The sequence below is a fragment of the Bos indicus genome, chromosome 9 (genome assembly GCF_029378745.1).
Source record: "Bos indicus isolate NIAB-ARS_2022 breed Sahiwal x Tharparkar chromosome 9, NIAB-ARS_B.indTharparkar_mat_pri_1.0, whole genome shotgun sequence".
NCBI classification, from domain to species: Eukaryota; Metazoa; Chordata; class Mammalia; order Artiodactyla; family Bovidae; genus Bos; species Bos indicus.
Genome location: NC_091768.1, coordinates 31,981,306 through 32,002,064, shown reverse-complemented (window position 1 = coordinate 32,002,064; position 20,759 = coordinate 31,981,306). Strand labels below are relative to the sequence as shown.

The 20,759-nt window shown below is 37.5% G+C and overlaps 1 protein-coding gene across 1 annotated transcript in view; it reads right to left on the bottom strand.

Moving 5' to 3' along the window:
- The window catches only part of MAN1A1 (mannosidase alpha class 1A member 1), a 173,135-nt gene that overhangs the window by 100,347 nt on the left and 52,029 nt on the right, over positions 1-20,759 (bottom strand). The window contains exon 5 of the mRNA XM_019967140.2: positions 9,179-9,259. Coding sequence (XP_019822699.2) covers positions 9,179-9,259 — 81 coding nt within the window. The remainder of the gene's footprint in view (positions 1-9,178; positions 9,260-20,759) is intronic.

Genomic DNA, 20,759 nt, shown 5'->3' with positions numbered 1-20,759 from the left:
ATCTCTTATTTATACATTCTACTGTACAGCCTTAACTTCCAGAATATCTAGTTATTTGCTAAATTACTGCTACTACTGCTATCCTACTTCAACAAAACAGGCAATTTAATCAGTCGATTTTCTATCACTCATCTGATTTTTTTCATACTGTCTTAGACTTGTTCTTGGACTTCATGGTCTATAATTTTAATACTCTTTTTTGGACAATACCATATAAAATTCATGCCCTTTTTGGTGTGTCTGTCTCATCCGTCTAGCAAAACTCAACAAAAACAAACCAGCTACCTTCTCCATGCTTGTATCTGAACTGCTGAGTACTGCTGGAGAAACAAGTATCATACACCTGAGACTGATGCCACCATGAAGTCATGGTCTCCCACCAAGATGCTGTCCAGAAGCTCTACCATGTTTCTCTAGTCAGCCCTCTCTAGGATGACAATTTCAAAGTATACAAAGTCATCTGAAATGTCTATTCTCTCCTCGTGAACCTCAGCAACACTCTGATAATTCTTCATACAGTTAACAGGGACCATTGGATAATAAATATTTCATATGTTTGCCACCAAATCTGCCAAGGCACTCACACATATGCCTATCTTCTCCTCTATTCTCTCATACTGCAATGGAGGTGGAAACACTCTATAAATTTGTCCTCTGAATCCTCCCCTCCCCTACCTTCTTAAAGATCTCTTCAATCAAAATCAATTTGGATTATATGTTATTACTCTACCAAAAGTACTTTCAGTAGAGTTATCCGTGACCTCTATATAGCTATGTCCAAAGCTACTTTTCAGTCCTTAGACATCCTGCCCTAGCAGCAACCTTTGACACAACTGAATATTTACTCATTTTTCAAATATTACTTTCCCTTTGCTTCTGTGATAATCACATTTTATCGGTTTTCCTCTTACTTCTGGGATTACAACTTCCAACTTCTTAGTCTCCTTTTCTAGCTCCTTTCTCTCACTAATGCCTACATGTTTAGGCTATCTCTTTTCAATCTATATATATTCTTAGCAGCCCCATTCCCTTCTATCCATTCAATTATCATTTAGCTGTTGATGACTCATAAGTCTGGGCTTCCCAGGGGGTGCAGCGGTAAAGAACCCGCTTGCTGATGCAGGAGATGCAGGAGAAGTGGGTTTGTTCCCTGGGTCAGGAAGATCCCCTGGAGTAGGAAATGGCAACCTACTCCAGTATTCTTACCTGGAAAATTCCATCCATGGTCAGAGGAGCCTGAAGGGTTACAGTCCTAGGGTCGCAGAGTCAGACATGACTGAGCACCCATGCATGACTCATAAGTTCAAGCCTAGAGCCTATTTCTAGCTCCTATGTTTGAGATCCCTAATGTCTGGCTGCTACTTGGTATCCTAAAGCTAGACTGCCCAACTTTGAAAGCCAGCTCTGCTATTTTGTATGCCCTTGGGTAAGTTACTCAACTCTCAGTGCTCTGTTTCTTCCTATATAAAATGAGGATAAAAACAATATCCACTCTTACTTTATAGGGCTCTTATAACATCTGGATTAATATTTGTCAGCAGAGACTACTTCCCTTGTTCACTGTTCCTGCAGCACCAAGTGCAGTGCCTCAAAGTAGGTATTCAATAGTATATGCTGATTCACTCAATACATGAACTCAACAGATGGTAAATTATCCCAATTCTCAGGAATTTTCTACCAGTCCCATTAAATTTAAAATTCTTTGCTATAGCTGCCTCATGATACCTTTCTAAAGGACATCATAGTAATTTCAAAAGAAAAAACATACACAGAAATATTCCTGGAAAAATATAGCATTTGTTTAAATCACACACATATATACACATACAAATTTAGTATTAGAAATCCATGTCAATATAATTCAGGCAATAAAAATGATACGAAGCACTGGTTTTAACAGGTATTGTAAATTATGAAATGATTCAACATAAATCTAAATGTAAACATATTACCTCATTTTTACATTAGGTTTTACAAAACAAGAAGTACCTGGCCTTATGAAACACTTTAACTGAAGAGAAGAGTGGCTGGACGAAAAACATCAGGTCCACAAAGAGGGCTCAACACAGCAGGTGATGCCAAAGAGCAACGACCAGCTCGCCCACCAGACAACTCAGGGCTGGTGACAGGTGCTTCTGTTCTATAAAGTACTTTACGTCTGTTTCTCAACTTTGCTGTTTGAAATTTGGAAAGTTAGACAAGTCTAGAATGATTTTTCTTAGAGAAACAGAATTTTTGCAGACATGTGCTAGAAGAGTAGCCTTTTACTTGAAAAGTTAGTGAAGATATGTATTCCTATCCCACGATGATTCCTATTCCTATCCCTATCTCTACTTATTACCCTAGGGCCACAGGATAGAAGTCTTTTCCTTGTGGTGCAGGCTAATTTCAGTTTGGGAACCCTTCAAAAAGGTCTCCTCCTCACAAATTCCTGTCTTCTTCTTCTCCTGGCAGTTGGGAAGGCTACACAGTTTAACCCAAGTCAGTGGCCACTGGGGCTGTCATTAACACGATTTACTCCAGGCAGGCAGAGGAACCAGAGATCAAATTGCCAACATTCGCTGCATCATCGAAAAAGCAAGAGAATTCCAGAAAAACATCTATTTCTGCTTTATTGACTATGCCAAAGCCTTTGACTGTGTGGATCACAATCAACTGTGGAAAATTCTGAAAGAGATGGGCATACCAGACCACCTGACCTGCCTCTTGAGAAACCTATATGCAGGTCAGGAAGCAACAGTTAGAATTAGACATGGAACAACAGACTGGTTCCAAATAGGAAAAGGAGTACGTCAAGGCTGTATATTGTCACCCTGCTTATTTAACTTATATGCAGAGTACATCATGAGAAATGCTAGGCTGGAAGAAGCACAAGCTGGAATCAAGATTGCTGGGAGAAAGATCAATAACCTCAGATATGCAGACAACACCACCCTTATGGCAGGAAAGTGAAGAGGAACTACAAAGCCTCTTGATGAAAGTGAGAGAGGAGAGTGAAAAAGTTGGCTTAAAGCTCAACATTCAGAAAACGAAGATGATGGCATCTGGTCCCATCACTTCATGGCAAATAGATGGGGAAACAGTGGAAACAGTGTCAGACTATTTTTGGGGGCTCCAAAATCACTGCAGATGGTGATTGCAGCCATGAAATTAAAAGATGCTTACTCCTTGGAAAGAAAGTTATGACCAACATAGATAGTATATTAAAGCAGATATTACTTTGCCAACAAAGGTCCATCTAGTCAAGGCTATGGTTTTTCCAGTGGTCATGTATGGATATGAGAGTTGGACTGTGAAGAAAGCTGAGTGCCGAATAATTGATGAACTGTGGTGTTGGAGAAGACTCTTGAGAGTCCCTTGGACTGCAAGGAGATCCAACCAGTCTATCCTAACGAGACCAGTCCTGGGTGTTCACTGGAAGGACTGATGCTGAGGCTGGAACTCCAATACTTTGGCCACCTCATGCGGGGAGCTGACTCACTGGAAAAGACCCTGATGCTGGGAGGGATTGGGGGCAGGAGGAGAAGGGGACGACAGAGGATGAGATGGCTGGATGGCATCACAGACTCAATGCACCTGAGTTTGGGTGAACTCCGGGAGATGGTGATGGACAGGGAGGCCTGGCGTGCTGCGATTCACGGGGTCGCAGATTTGGACACAACTAAGCGACTGAATGACTGAACTGAACTGATGTGGTGGTAACACTGCATTCCCTCCCCCAACCCTTTAAGTTACAGTGACCAAGTGACTTGCTTTGGCCAATGAGAAGAGAGCTGAAGTAACAGGTGTTTTCCCAACAGCTGCATTAAAAGACAGTGTGTGGTTTTCTAGGTTTTCTTTTGCTACCTCCCCACCCTCCAACACCCTGACTCCTGTCTTGGCAAATGCAAATGACTCAGATGGCAGCTGGTCCATCTGTGTCTGGGCTCCAGGGGGAGGTTGACGAGAAGCAGAGTCGTGGGCAGACCATGTGGCATGCACCAGACAGAAAGTGGGTACAGCATATTCTTGTAAACCACTAGGATTTTTGAGGCTGTTATTGTATCATTCTAGTCTCTTCTAACTGATGTGAATTTGCAGCCCTATTTCATAAAGAAACAAGGTAATTTTCTGAGTTTCCCTCTCCTTTAGGTGCCAAGCCCTCTTGTTTGGTCTATCATCTTTATCAATCAGATGCAAATCTATACCAGCTTCGGGCATTTATATATTAGCCATGTATAAGTTTTGGAGCTGAAATTATTGGCACTCTGTGGAACTGCTTTCATGAATTACTGAGATAAAGTTCTCATAGTTAATAAAACTTCTGTGCTTTCAAAAACAATCATAAATACAGGATAGAGCTTTGTACAGAGTGAGACATATAGCAAACCCGAGTTAAGCAGTAGGGATGATTTCTATAACTCAATGCAGTACAAAAAAAGTAGTATTTTCATTTGACTAAAGTGTACATTATTTTAGAATCAATTCCACGTACTCCTAGATCCTTTTTAAAGTATAAAATAAACTTTCAATCTTAATAAAATATTCAACATGAAACGATTTAACTCATTAACCATGGAAACAATGACACATTTAAGCAAAATTACTGTCATCTAATATTATTTTGCTAAGTTAAACATTTTTAAATGAAAATATTACTTATTTAGTTTATCATACTTCTTTATTTTATAAAAGTTTCAATAGTAAATTAATATTTAAAGTATATGTAAGGAACATCACTAAATAAACTCTACAAAATTGATGTCTAGCCCCTGAGGCCACCCCAAATGCCTGAATCCTATTATGAGGAAAAGAAAATAAATTTTTCTACCACTATATTCACATTCTCAATCTTATTTCCCTCCTCCCCACTCCACAATCCTTCCCCCTTCTTTTAGGTTTACCCCCTTGATATTTTTAAAATTAGTGTTATTAGCTACTTCTCTTTTTCAGGAAGTTCTTTAGCAGTCTTTCCTACTGGTATGTCTGGAGCAGTGGATTTCTTTTGGTTAATTTGGTAAAACATTCTTTTGCTGCCTTCAAAATGAAGGCTATCTGAGTAAACTGATCTAATGTAAAAATCCATTATACGTGTTTCCCCAGTCTTGGAGCAGATGCCCTTGTTTCTTTTATTCACTGGAAGCTCATTCAATCTTTTTAGCTTTGATGAGTTGACTTTTTGTTTTTCTACTTCACATACTTAAACCATGTTAACTGAATGTTTCCTCTGAGAACAAAATACCTGGTCAGTACTAAATGTTCTCTCTCAATTTATAGTTTTTCAAATCAGGAAAAGCTTTCCTAAGTATTTTATTAAATTATCAGTTTCCATAGAGCTTGTATATTTCCTCTGATCCTCTTACCCACCATAGTGAAATTATGTCCTTTTTTTTTTTAAACTCCCATTTTTTCTTCATACCCTTCCAACAGAGCCTGAATTTCCGGTTTAGAAATTATCTATATTTGGTCTTCATGGGATACAGAATTCAAGCCACATGGAAGACTCCTATCATATCCTCCCTTTCATTTCCCAAGACCCTCACGGGGCCACATTAACTAAAACAGACAACTGACCTTTCTGATAGGGCTTTGCATCTTGACAAGGGTAGAGAAAATCAGTGATATTTATTATTTCTAGGATGTCCCAGAGTGATTGTTCAACTATAAAGATCCTCTCTGGCATCTTGAGAGTGTTAGGTTCAATTTGTTCTTCAGCCTTTTTCTACATGTCTGTGACACGACTGTATCCCATTAAATTAATTTTCTGCTCAACACAACCATCGATTTCTGTGGTAAAACAAACAATAATATTTGATATAGTCATACGTGTTATTTTCTACATGTATCATTGTCTCTTGAAATGCCTTGTTTTGCATTTGCCGATTTTCAGTGTCACTTTTGCTTTGTTACTCTTAATCAACATTTCCCAAAATTTGTTCTGGGAAACAATGTTTGTAACTCAGTGTTAGCAGATGTTACATTAAAAAAAAAAGAGTTTGTAGTTAAGTAAGTATGGGAAACACAAAGATAAATAAAATTAGTTTCTTTTTCTGTGACTTTGAATTTCTAAGAAAAAATATAGGATGTAGTTTTTCCTAATTTATTTTTAGAACGTACACAGATACAGATTTATTCTGCCATATCTAAGGTGATCTGTAGAATGTAATTTGGGGAATGGTATTGCAGAGGTTGCTATTTACTATCTTCAATACAGACTTTAGTTTCCCTCAAACTTGTAATAATACAGCAATGCTATCTCTTTTATTTTTAATACAATTTAGTGTTTGGTATTCATCTTATTCTTATCCCATTGGTTTGTACTTTTTGTGGTTATCTGTATTTCTTACATAGACTCTGGAAATCCTGTGACGTGGTTTTAAAAAAAAATATTACAACATATTTTAACTGAGCTAGGGCATTTTAAGTTTTGAAAATGTATTTCATGTGTCTATTGTTCTTTTGGTAGGTTTAGAAATTCATTGACATTCTTCATTATTGCTCAGTGTTTCTAACTATAATTTTCCTGAGGTATGTAACCCAAAGCAGTGGTTCCTCTTCTGTTTTTGCAGCATAAATTTAAAAATCTTGAGCTTATATCAATGTAGGCCTATATACTTCTGAAGGTGATTTATAAGATGCTCTCAGAACACGCCTGAACCTCAGCGATGAAATGAGAATGTTAAATTATGGTGATTTAGCAGTCCCTCTATGAGATAATTTAGGAAGATGAATTTTCCTAGACTATCTTAGTAATACCTTGATCTACATAAAAGTGTGTAGCACAGAACTTTATTAACAATCAAAAACCAACTAATTCATAATGTGGCCATGTTGATGTTCTTTCTATTAAATGAATGCCTAATTTTTCATTTTGATATGGAGACAAATAGATCAAGCTCAGACTTATGGTAAATAATTTTTCCTTGATCCTATTCCTGTTATTGGTCAAATGAAAGGTAACTATCAGTGATGAGGTAACTGGTAGGAAAAAACAGGAGATAATGGTAAAACAGTCTAATACTAATTGTTTCTCATCTGGCAATCTCACTTTAAAGAATAAGTATATTTATTGGTGATTATAGCTACATTATTCAAACTATAGGAATACTGAAAACAACCCAACTGTTCAACATTTAGGGAACAGTTAGCAAAAACGGTGGTGAGAAGATGAATCTTTAAGAACTAAAATTAAAAATATATTCTATATAAACACAAAAGTATATAAGAAAGGAAGTTAAGCTAAGTTAATTTTTATCATAAAATTAAAATACAGAAAATATAGATAAAATTAATACAATGTTTGCACATGGATAAGGACAAAGCATATATACTAAAAGAATAATTATTTTCAATGGAAGTGTTCTTTATGGTCTTTTGCTTACTACAGTTAGCTAAGCATAGAATTTTAAAATACTCTTACAAGGTCTTAGACAAATGATTTTATCCAGGCAAACTGTATCTGTGGGTATTATATTTTTATCAGTAAATAAATATGTCTCTAATAAGAATACTCATATATAGAAACAAACACATAAACTTAAGACACTGTTATGGGTGAAAAAGTACCCCAATTTATATGATAAATATTTAGAAGAAATACATAACTGCTTCTCTTTGCATGTTCTATTACCCTATCTGAGTCCAGATACAATGAAGTAGTCCTATTTCCTCCAAATTGTCTCACCCTCACAGAAATGATGATGAGAGTTAAAACCAAGTATGCCACATCAAAAGTAATGAGAATATGCAGACACTGGGTACGCAAAGACACAAATGCTAAAAGCAGAAATTTGTTCAGTAAAAAACCAGTAGCTAATTTTAAGTAGGAGTTTTTAAAATTATGGATTCCCTTGATTAGTGTTTAGAACATCCTAAACCAAAATGAACAACTGAAGTTATTTGGGACTGGAAAAAGGGAAGAAGAGGGATAACGAAGAACAGGATTTAACACAAAGAGGACACATTAAAAGGAATATAGAAGCCATCTATATACTTTGAAAACCTCTATGGTAGAATAAAATCTAAAGTGAAAGACAAGCTGTTTTGCTATTAGTAGGAAAGTACCTGAGAGACAGAAACAAAGGAACGCAGCCTTTCTCATTAAACGTTTATTGCTCTGCTTAAGCTTGTTTGAAGGAGCACAGAAACACATGGACCAGTATGCTAGGTCAGATCCACTCTTGCCCCAGCCAGACTGCTGAGACTAACACAAATCTGATTGATATGCAAATGAAATATGTGACTGTTTTTCCTTGATGTCAGCTTCTAACACTGTTGACATTAAAAGTGAGGTTCACTAATAACTCTTAGTGGACACTTAGGTTGTTATTCATAAAGTTGCCCAAAGCCTTTTGAGGAAATAGCATCTATGCTCTTCATGAGCATGATACAAAAATCTCTTCTTAATCTACTGATAAAAAGCAGCTAAAAATGAAAAATTTCTTCTTTGCCCTGAGCAGCAGATAATTAATGAAGCCTAACCTAGGAAGAGCTGCAAAACACTTTACAAGGACTTACTGGCCTACAGGACTTCTAACTGGGAAGCAGAATATCTCACTCATTTTCTTAAATACTAGTTTTTATATCTCACTTGCCAAGCTTTCTTTATTTCAATTTTTTTTTTTTTTTTATTAAGCTAACATTATACTAACATGTCTGATGGCTCAGTGGGTAAAGAATCTGCCTGAAATGCAGGAGACATAGGAGACAGGGGTTCAATCCTTAGGCTGGGAAGATCGAAGGAAATGGCAATCCACTCCAGCATTCTTGCCTGGAGGATCCCATGGACAGAGGAGCCTGGGAGGCTACAGTTCATGGGGTCACAAAGAGTTAGACACGACTCAGTGACAGGGATATATACTAACGTTAAAATAATTTTTAAAGAAAGAAATCCACAAGCTTGCCACTCCACTAAACCTTATGACTTTGTCCATAGGCATATATAATTTGTAGTTTTAATCACATGATACGTAACCTAATAGAGCCAGGCTTTTTTACAGGCATTGTTTAACATTTTTCGACATGCATGTTCTGCTGAACTTTCCCAGGGTGCTCACTTAATTAGTATATGATAAAAGAGTTCAGTATATGCTAGAGGCCAATCAAAATGTGAAAATTTAATGGACACCACAAAAGCCATACAAAAAATATGATATTAAGACAGTCATAATTCCCATTTATAAGCCACTTTCCATCTTACCTCTGCTCCAGACAGATAGTAGGCTGAGATTAGTCCACCAACAAAGCGTATATTTACTTCAAAAACAGAAACTTCAGCATTCTGTAGGAAACAGAATAAAGGATGTTCATATGTAAATGGTAGGATATAATCGAGAAAAATATCAGCATGAAAAGTGCATGAAATATTTAAATTTTCTTCAATCTTACATGCTTGCTGAGAGAAATTTATACACAAGAGGAAAAGCTTTGTCTTTTAACTGTGTCAAATATATGTAAATATTATAGATAATTTTGACTCTTAAAATAACAATTATAAAAATATTTATAAAATGAAGTTATTTCCTCTCTCTATTCAGCAGAGGTTCAGTTCAATCGCTCAGTCATGTCCAGCTCTTTGTGACCCCATGGAGTGCAGCACACCAGGCCTCCCTGTCCATCAACAACTCCCGGAGTTTACCCAAACTCATGTCCATTGAGTCAGTGATGCCATCCAACCATCTCATCCTCTGTCGTCCCCTTCTCCTCCTGCCTTCAATCTTTCCCAGCATCAGGGTCTTTTCAAAGGAGTCAGCTCTTTGCATCAGGTGGCAAAGTACTGGAGGTTCAGCTTCAACATCAGTCCTTTCAATGAACACCCAGAACTGATCTCCTTTAGGATGGACTGGTTGGATTCCCTTGTAGTCCAAGGGAGTCTCAAGAATGTTCTCCAACACCACAGTTCAAAAGCATCAATTCTTTGACGCTCAGCTTTCTTTACAGTCCAACTCTCACATCCATACATGACTACTAGAAAAACCATAGTCTTGACTAGACAGACTTTTGTTGGCAAAGTAATGTCTCTGCTGTCTAGGTTGGTCATAACTTTCCTTCCAAGGAGCAAGTGTCTTTTAATTTCATGGCTGCAGCCACCATCTGCAGTGATTTTGGAGCCCTCTAAAACAAAGTCAGCCACTGTTTCCACTGTTTCCCCATCTATTTGCCATAAAGTGATGGGTGCAGATATCATGATCTTAGTTTTCTGAATGCTGGGCTTTAAGCCAACTTTTTCACTCTCCTCTTTTACCTTCATCAAGAGGCTCTTTAGTAGAGGTTATAATACTCAATATTCTCTGTGCAGATGTGACAGGCTCAGGATATTCTATTATTCTGTTCTGTGTTCTTTTATTTTATTCATTTGCCTGTTTGGCCATAAGGGCTCTTTATACATTGGCTGGTAGTTCAACATCATTCTATAACTCTTCCTGCATCAGGATCTGAACTTGGAGCAGCTTGGGTTCTAATGCTGAATCTCAAATATACTGCTTTTGGTCTGGGATGGTCATATTTCTTTGAGAATAAGTTTCATCTCTAAGTAGAGGATTATATGTTGGACTTCCCAGGTGACTCAGTGGTAAAGAATAGTTCTGCCAGTGCAGGAGACGCAGGAGATGTGGGTTCGATCCCTGGATTGGAATGATGCCCTCGAGTAGGAAACAGCAACCCATTCCAGTATTCTTGCATGGAAAATCCCATGGACAGAGGAGCCTGGTGGGCTACAGTCCATAAGGTTGCAAAGAGTCAGACACAACTGAGTGACTGAGCAATAATATATGTTGAACCTTGTTAAATTAGCTCTTATATACACCAATAATAGCTTGCTTCTATTATTATTTACAAAGTACTATATCCTGCATTATAGTCATATAGTCTCTTTATATGACTAAGTCTTTTAATCCTCATACCAACTGTATGAAATAACTGCTATTCTTTTGTCCCTTTTACAAATGGAGAAACAAAATTATAGTGGTTATTGTGACTATTTTAAGGTCAGACAACTAGTATGTGGTTGAATCAGGATTTAAACTTGAGTACTCTGATTTGTGGTCTAGGGCTCTGTTTTCCTCATTCCTGTCACCTCACGTGATAATGCATCAGGTATCTTTGTTAATGGTCATATAATTCTGGCATATAGTTGGTAAATATTGCCAATAATCGTTTCATAATATTTGACTATTACATTCTATTATAGACAATTTAGCACAGCTAACCTACAATAGAAGTTAGATACACTTTGTTATCGAACCAAACTTTGGGTCTGCTTGCCCACACAACAAAGCCAATCTACTGATACTGGATTGCAGGGAAGGAAAGTACAGTGTTTACTGCACAATACTAATGAGAACAAGGGCAGCTCATGCTCAAAAGACCTGAACTCTCGATGGCTCTGAGGGAAGGGGTTTTAAAGGCAGTGTGATGGGGTGGACTGTAGGGTGCATGATCAGCTCATGCACCATTCTCAGGATTGGACGGCTTTCAAGCATCATCAATATTCTGGTTTCAACTAGACTAGGGTCTATGTGCTTACAGTCAGCAGTTTTCATCTGGGGTGGGTCTGTTTCCTGTAAAAATAACACAGGAATGTGTGCCAGGCCTTTACCTATATCTTTCAGGGAACTGGGAGTTCAGTGATTATGCTATGTGGCAGATTTATAATCTAAATTGCTACCAGGTTCCAGGCCCAATAGCTATTTTTTGTTTCTACATTTTCACATTTCCTAATCATTAACTCTTGAGCCAGCCTTTTGAGACTCAAGAGAGGCCTGGAAGACTAAAGCAAAAGTCTTTTGCTTCAAAGGATAGGGACACAGGGGCTTGTGTATTGTTTAAACTCCAAGCTTTTGTTAGCTTCTTTTCATGGTCATTGGGCCTACGTGATAATTGTTCACTTTTGCCTAACATCAAATCATTCACTGAAATCACAGAGGCTAATAGCAAACTAATATATGGAGTCAATGCCCAGCAGATGAGCTTAGTCACAATTTTTGGAGAAATTATTTCCTTTAACAAACATTTATTAAGCAACTACTATGTGCCAGGCACTGTCCTAGGTTCTAGGGACACAGCAATGAAATCTCAGGTCCTCAACTTATGGAGTCTACATTTTAGTGGGAGTCTACATTTTCAGGAAAAAAAGAATATGTATTTTCATTTAATTTCCACATGTTCTCTCTAAAAAGGTGTAAGGATCTCACAAATTAAAGCTAAGTAATTGCATAAGTTACAACTTTGTTTTTTTCTTGCAAAAGGAAGATCATGAAAATTACTTATAAGAGACAATAACTAGGTTAGAGTTAGGAAAAATCATCATAATATATGACTCTCTGGTGAGTTCATTTAGTTGTATTCCCTAATTTCTAATATGTACCTAATACCTAATTTGATTAGAGAACTTTACATAGTAATAGTTTATCTGTGATGTGTATCACTCTGAATGAGTATCATACAAATATTGGTAGAAGCTTTAATATTCCACAAAATTACTGATAGGGAAAAAGGAAGGAAATTATTAATTTATTTTTGCTCACACAGCCATACTTCTTATGTCTAAAGGTAATGTCTAATAATAAAATCTAATAAATAAAACCCTCAAATCTTATCACTCTCAATTTGTACTTGTGGTTTTAGTTTTTAAACCTAAGAATAGTCCTCCACATTTCTGCCTATTGAAGCATGTTGATTTTATATTCTTATTCTAGCTTTGGGTTCATTTGCTATACATTCTCTTTTCCTCCTTTGAAAACTTTGGATAACTGGGACTTTTCTATAAATATCTGATAAAAATTATTGCAAAGTAGAGGACTGAGCCATGTCAAACATCATCATAAATATATCTTCAGCAAGACATCAGTCACTTACAGGTTACAGCTGTTCAACCAGTTATTGATCCAGCAATGTGTTCTTAGAACCTAAATTCTATTTATCTTCCTCTGTCCGAAGATATTGAGAGATGGTTTTGCAAAGTGCCCTGCTCAAGGTCAGTGCTTTGTCTTTTGAATTTCTCAGATCTAATAGTTTGGTGAGCCCATCCAAGAAGCAAATCTGGCTTGTTAGTGAATCCATGCAGGTTCCTAGTTCCTTGTGTTCCTGTCATTGAAGATCTCATTCAGGAATGTCAAATCACCATTAGTCATACACAATAGTCATCATATTTACCTTCTTTTGAAAGCCAAAACTACATTTGAATTCCCAATATATAATTTTTTATCCTTTTTTCCCCCCAAAGTTAAATCCAACTTATGTGAAGCCTAAGTTTGAGAGCTTTTAACATTTGGGGTTATACTATGTTTTAGGTAAGAAGACTGAAATTTGCATACTTTAGGTCACTCTTTACAGATCTGTAGATGAAAAGGACTAAGAAGATAAAAACATAACATCTTGCTTGGCTATAGTCGGGGCAAAAGACTATAAAAACACTGCTCTAGAGGCAGAAAGACCTGGCATCGAAGGTTGGTTCAGGAGACAGCTAAATGTGAGATCCCAGGCAAACCACATATCCTGAGTCTTGGTTTTCTCATTTGTAAAAAGGGACCATGCACTTCTTACAGGGCACTATGAGTCCGTGCATTGCACACACTGCCTGGCACAGGTGAAAGTACCCAGTAAAGAGTTGCTGCCCTTACACTGCACAAACCTCAGCTGAAGTAAACCAATAAGGCCTAGCTTCCTCAGGGATGAATAGCAAATCAGAAACTGCAGAACCATAATCTTCTAAATACTAGAATGCAAACTGATCCTTTTGGGAGTCATGTCCCATACCCTTATAAGTGAGTTATGTTTCAAATCCTCTTTTTGAATATAGTATCCTGACCAAATTTCCTTTTGGGCTTAAAGTACTTTATACGATATCTGGATTTTCCAAAGTGAACTTCTACAATCTGTGGGTTTGAGGCCAACTTTATAAATGTCTTGATTCTAATTTACATGAAAATAATCTTATTAAATTTGAATGAAGATACACATCCTATTAATATTAATGCAACATCTTTTCAGATGCTCTAAAACTTCTCCAGTGATTCACCCTAATGACAGAAGAGGGGTCTGGGCAGGGAGAGAACAGTATGTGAAGGATGGGAGCCCCAAACAGCCTGCAACACTAAAATTTTGTGTGATTTATCTTAACAATGTAGATTTTGTAATCTCCTTCAATCCGTGTTTGGTTTTTTTTACATATGTAATCTTTAAAAAATTTTAAAAATGGGAGTATAAGTGCTTTAAATGTTGTGCTAGTTTCTTCTGTACAACATCATGAATCAGCTACATGTATCCATATATCCCCCTCCCTCTTGAGCCTTCCTCCCATCACCCGACCCCATCCCACCCCTCCACATCATCACAGAGCATCAAGCTGAGCTCCCTGTGCTATACAGAAGCTTGTGTTTATTTTAAATGAGATTAAATTCCTTAAATCTTTAAGTCAGGTCGCATTTCAGGAATACGCCCTACGTATCCTATGGTGTCTAGTACACAGTGAATGTACACGTGTGAGTGCCAGTTTGAGAAGTAGATCCAGTCTTTGTTTAAACTGCATGCACAATGGATGAGCAAGGGGAAGGTGGACATTTTCGGCTTAAAGCCTACCCACAAAACTATGTGGGCTGGAAAAACTGCTCTTTCACTTTGACTTTCCTCTACCAATAGCTGTTGAATCAAAGAACACACGTAACCATAATCACACATAAATTAAATAAGATATGTAGTATAATTAACTTTGCAACTAAAATCAAGAGGTAAAATCATGCAAAAACTAAGCTTCCCTACTAAAGTCTCATATTGCCCAGGATGTCTTAGACTGGTAATTTCCACATTAAGTTAACCCCTTTCCTTAGTATTGCTGTCCTCTGGCATACTAAGTATGTGTATATGCGCTTGCTATATACAAATATATACAGGGAAAGTCACTCAGTCGTGTATGACTCTATGCAACCCCATGGACTATACAGTCCATGTAATTCTCTAGGCCAGAATACTGGAGTGGGTAGCCTTTCCCTTCTCCAGGGGATCTTTCCAACCCAGGGATCGAACCCAGGTCTCCCGCATTGCAGGCGGATTCTTTACCAGCTGAGCTACAAGGGAAGCCCTGCAGCTTAAGAGAAAGATAAAAAACGTCTGACACTTGCAGCCTATTTTCTCCGTTTGGGGGCCGCTAGCCTTCCTGCCTGTTATCCTCTCATTCTCCCCATTTCTTTTACGAGAATTATGTTGCCAAGGGCAAGGGGTTTTGTTCTTGTTCCGTAACTGCTTCTGTGCTGATAAGGGGCGTCGTACCTAAATTGGTGAGGCAACATATTCTCCTAACCCTCATATTCAGGGTCTCTGATCCACATATATATATCAACCTCCTTCTACGAGACAGGATTGTATTTTAAATAACTCAAAGAAATTTATTAGGTGCATTTTTATAAGCAACTTATTCACTTTTATAAGCAAATTATAAGATGATAGATTTTAGTAAGTGAAATAACAGTCTTGACTATTTGAATAACAAATTAAGGTTGTAGAACAGATTCAGCCATGGATTTTGATTGAGGAATTATAGAGGCACACACTTTCCTTGATAGATATATTGCTCCTTTGCACCTTCAGGCTTTAAGATAATTATTTAGAATCAAATCTGCATCAAGTTTAAGGAACTCTCCTTAATTCTTAACTTATGTTCCATACAGCAGAACAGACTGGATTGCTTTAAACTGAAAAACACTTCTTAGGAAATAATTTTTATTTCCAGAAATATCTTAATTTTAAATATCTTAATCCTATTCTCTATTCCAATTATTAGAATTTTTTTTTTCAGACTAATTCTCTGAGCCCTAACATCAGAGAATACTTCTCTGCTAGCTATTCCTCTAAACTTCCTGTCAGTTTTCTATTCAATGAACTATAAGTAACGAACAAGCAAGTATTAATAACAGCTGCCCCAATACAAACCAATGCCATAACTGTTTAATAACAACTGCTCCACTACTAACATGTGCTAACCTAGACAGCGTATTAAAAAGCAGAGACATCATTTTGCTGACACATTTCCATATAATCAAAACCATGGTTTTTCCAGTAGTCATGTATGGATGTGAGAGCCGAGAAGGCTCTCAGAGCCCAAGAAGGCTGAGTGCCGAGAAATTGATGCTTTCGAACTGTGGTGTTAGAGAAGACTCTTGAGAGTCCACTGGACAGAAAGGAGATTAAACTAGTCAATCCTAAAGGAAATCAACCCCGAATATTCGTTGGAAGCACAGGTGCTGAAGCTCCAGTACTTTGGCCACCTGATGTGAAGAGCTAACTCACTGGAAAAGTTGCTGATGCTGGAAAATACTGAGTAGAGGAGGAGAAGGGGGCAACAAAGGAGAGATGGTTGGATGGCATCGTTGATTCAATGGGCATGAGTTTGAACAAACTCACAAAGATAGTGAAGGACAGAGAAGCCTGGCATGCTGCAGTCCACGGGGTCGCAAAGAGTCAGACAGACTGAGAAACTGAACAACTATGCTTCATCTTACTGAGAACCAGTGGAAACAGCATTATACTTTTCAAGACAGGCAACTACCCATAAGCTTTGTCTATGTTTAGGCTTAGCATACACATTCATTTGTATGTGGTTCTTCAAAGTGTGTGTTGTAGTAACATCTTGAGGATTACATCTCCTCTTAATAGATTAAATTACAATATTAAACAGTATAGCTTAGTATAATATGTGTCTGAGCAGCTTTTAACTTCATGTTTAAGTAACATGATAGACCTCTTAAGATGAATAAAGTACAGTTCTTCGAGCAACAAAGATAGGCAAATCACCTTCTTCTCTCTGTTAATAGGTTAGTTTTACCAAGCAGGTCCAGAAAGGCCCTCAAGCAGCAGTCCACTCTATCACTGATTACTGACAGAGGGATCATAGCTCAGTATCCTCATAGCCAAAACCGAAATCATCTCCTTTGGCAGACAGTGATTAGCATTCAGAGAGAAAACACTGAACAGCTCCATTTGACAGGATAATTAACTCAGTTATCTACACCATCAGGACGTTAAGGCTGCTCGAAAACAGAGCTTTTATAAAAGCAATACTAAGGCAAAGGTCACTTCTCCTATACTCCATGTTATGGAGCTCTGGACCTAAGCCAAGAACTCATTCAGGCACTTGAAGAGATCCCAATTTGCTTCTTGAGGTCAACTTACAACCTTCAGATAGAGAACCCTACAGCTTATTTTCTAAAAGTAGGATGGCATTCCAATTGGGTAAGAGAATAATCTGGATCTTTAAAAATACAGTCACTGTTGCTACCAATACCTCTGTTATCTAAAACATATGGTGTTCATTACAATTAAAAAGCACAATTCAAGTGCTTGCCAAAGATAAGTCTCATTGTGTTGCTAGTTAGAGTCTGGAACAAGCTAATCATTAGCCTTTGTCATTCTCAAAGCTCATCCTCTCATACAGAGATATCACTTTACCTCAATGAAGAAAAAGGCTTTTTAATAATATTTTAGTATAGCTTTGATTTTTACTGAGGGTTTAATATAAGAAATTGTTATCTGGAGTAAATGTCTATGACATAGAATTCATTATGAAAGTCAGTTTTCAATATTCCTCATGGAAGGATCTAGGTGATCAATACTTTTTTAAAGTCACAGTAGAGAGGAGGAAGCAGAAGGCAATGGCAACCCACTCTGGTACTCTTGCCTGGAAAATTCCATGGACGGAGGAGCCTGGTAGGCTGCAGTCCATGGGGTCACTAAGAGTCGGACATGACTGAATGACTTCACTTTCACTTTTCACTTTCATGCATTGCAGAAGGAAATGGCAACCCACTCCAGTGTTCTTGCCTGGAGAATCCCAGGGACGGGGGAGCCTGGTGGGCTGCCATCTATGGGGTCGGACTCTGTCAGACTTAGCAGCAGCAGAAAGGAGGAAGTTCAGAACTGAATTTGCAAAGGCCTAAATATGAAACTCCTGATCATTTGTTCTTAGGTTAATGATCTTCCTGTATCAGGAGCCACCACAAACCTGTTCTGGAAGTAGGTTAGGTAAAAACAAGCATATCAATTGCACCTGAACTGCAGATCATTTCTAACTATTTAAAAATGTGACACAGTGCAGCTACCCATGTTCCATGTCAGCTTCTCTCCTAGCTGAGGCTAGCAAAGTTTGTCAGTAAGTAGGACAAGGTAACAACACATCATTTCATTAATCTTTAGTGAATACCTATGGAATGATATATCCTAATGAGTACTGAGATATCAAGATTACATGCCTACTTTTGAGGGACTCAAATTCTTTGGCTGCCTATGTATTTTTCAACTCTTGGCATTTCCTTTCCACTAAAAACAGGGTCACTGGGTTAGGCAGATCTTATTAAAAAGCACAGCTCTTATCTGATGCATGATTTGGGGCAGATTAATTAGTTACCGCTTCATCTATAAAAATAGGGAAAACACCACTTACCCCCTGTAATGTGTCACAAAGACTAAATCAGGTAATCTATGAAAAAAATCACCTAGCATTAACACTCAGAGAAGGCAATGGCACCCCACTCCAGTACTCTTGCCTGGAAAATTCCATGGATGGAGGAGGCTGGTAGGCTGCAGTCCATGGGGTCTCGAAGAGTCCGACATGACTGAGTGACTTCACTTTCACTTTTCACTTTCATGCATTGGAGAAGGAAATGGCAACCCACTCCAGTGTTCTTGCCTGGAGAATCCCAGGGACGGGGAGGCCTCGTGGGCTGCCATCTCTGGGGTTGCACAGAGTCAGACACGATTGAAGCAACTTAGCAGCAGCAGCAGCAGCATTAATACTTTGTATGTCTCAGTACTCTTTAAATAGTAATTTCCTTTGTCCTTTCTTCATTTCCTAAAAAACCTGGCCTGAACTAGGTAATTTGACTATTATTCCTGCTAGACTATAAGCTTCATTAGGGTAAGAACTTGACAATTAAAAGGTAATTACTATAGCTATATTTAAAATGGATAACTAAAAAGAACCTACTGTATAGCACATGGAACTCTGTTCAATGTTACGTGGCAGCGTGGATGGGAGGGGAGTTTTGGGAAGAATGTATACATGTATATGTAAGGCTGAATGCCTTTGGGGGTTCACCTGAAAATATCACAACATTGTTAATGAGCTATTCTCCAATACAAACTAAAAAGTTTTTAAAAAGGTGATTAGTAATAATTAATACATGCATGAATTAATGAATGAGTAATGAATAGCCAAGGATCTGCTTTGGATCCCTTGTCTTAGGATTACTTTGAACTAAAACCAGAAAACTCAGCCACCAGTCTACCCTTAACGTTTTCTGCCCAGACCTACGTGCCTTTAGAGAATTGGAATAAATACAAAGCTCTACGTGAAGCCCCTGCTCCTACAGATTATCTCAGTGATTTAAGTCAGTTGTTACAGCCATTTGTACTTTGTACTACCAAGTATGCAAATTCAATCAACTTGCTATGCCTTAATTAAAAGAAAATGAGTTTTGGTTAATGACAGTATAAACCAATAAAAGACATGTACTTTATACCTGTAAGTGATGCAAATTGAATATTTCACATATAAACAAATTTATTCTTGACTGTAAGATTTGTTTATACTCAGGAGCACCACAAGATAAAACAACTCTCAACAACAATGATTCTATTTCAGTTTCATTCTTATTTTTACCTTGCAATAAATTTGGATGCATTAACTTTTTTTTTGAATTACCTTTATACTGTCAATTAAAATACCTTATCAGGAAAAAGCATTAATTTGAAAACAAGCAATAATTTATTCAGGCTGGAATGACACTATACGTTATCCATAAAAATAAGTTTTCTGTCTCTGTTTAAGCTTTTCCAATTTCTCCTTCCTTTACATAAATGGAACAATGTTTTCAGCATTTTCAGAAAGAAAACTATAATTGCTGACACAATTGTCAGAATCTCTGGGTAGAATGACTGAATACAGGAAAGATTCTTTTATGGGACATAATAAAACCAACTAGAAGACTGTAAGCTGAAGCACTTTAAATCAATACAGTTGTCCTGAATTTATATGTGTTATTAATTTTAATATGGGAAGTATTATCATTTGGATGTTACTGATAAACTTTTATATTTTTAAAGAAAAATTTAGCAATACCCAAAGTTGTTGTTCAGTCACTCAGTTGTGTCTGACTCTTTGCAACCCCATGGATTGAATACTCAAAGAGAGAACTGCAAAAAATACATTTCAAGACCTCTCACATTAGGAACGGTAAAATAAACTGAAATTTGAGACCTGTGACTATGTTTTTAAAAGTATATTTTGAAGGGTATAGCCCAAGATTATCAATAACAGTTCTAAAATTATATTTTATATAAAAGTCTGTGAAGTGACTGAAGAAAATCTTACAGAAATACAAAAATACAATTTTAAAGAAACAAAGCACAGTATCTTAGGCATCATTCAACTGATAGTCTAATTCCTTTACCTGACAAGTAAAGAAGTCAAAGAATTTGCTCTTCATAAGTTCTAAATAGCCTGATATCCCCTATTAGATTCCCTTTGCCTCCTCACAGGCTCCTACGGTCCATGGAACACATTTATGTCACCTGGTCGTGGTCTGAGGCCCTCCAACTGCTTTCTGTTACCTTGACTATTACTGTGCGAGGCTTTTGTGCTTCATCCTTTTAAATAAATGATTCCAGAGTTTCTCAGACTGCCACTGGACATGAAAAGCAAGGAACTGCTGCAGTGTTTGGGGAAGCTTTGTGGCAGCAACGGCCTAAGTGCCAAACAAGGGACCTGGACACTCTTTAGGCCTAGGTCACGA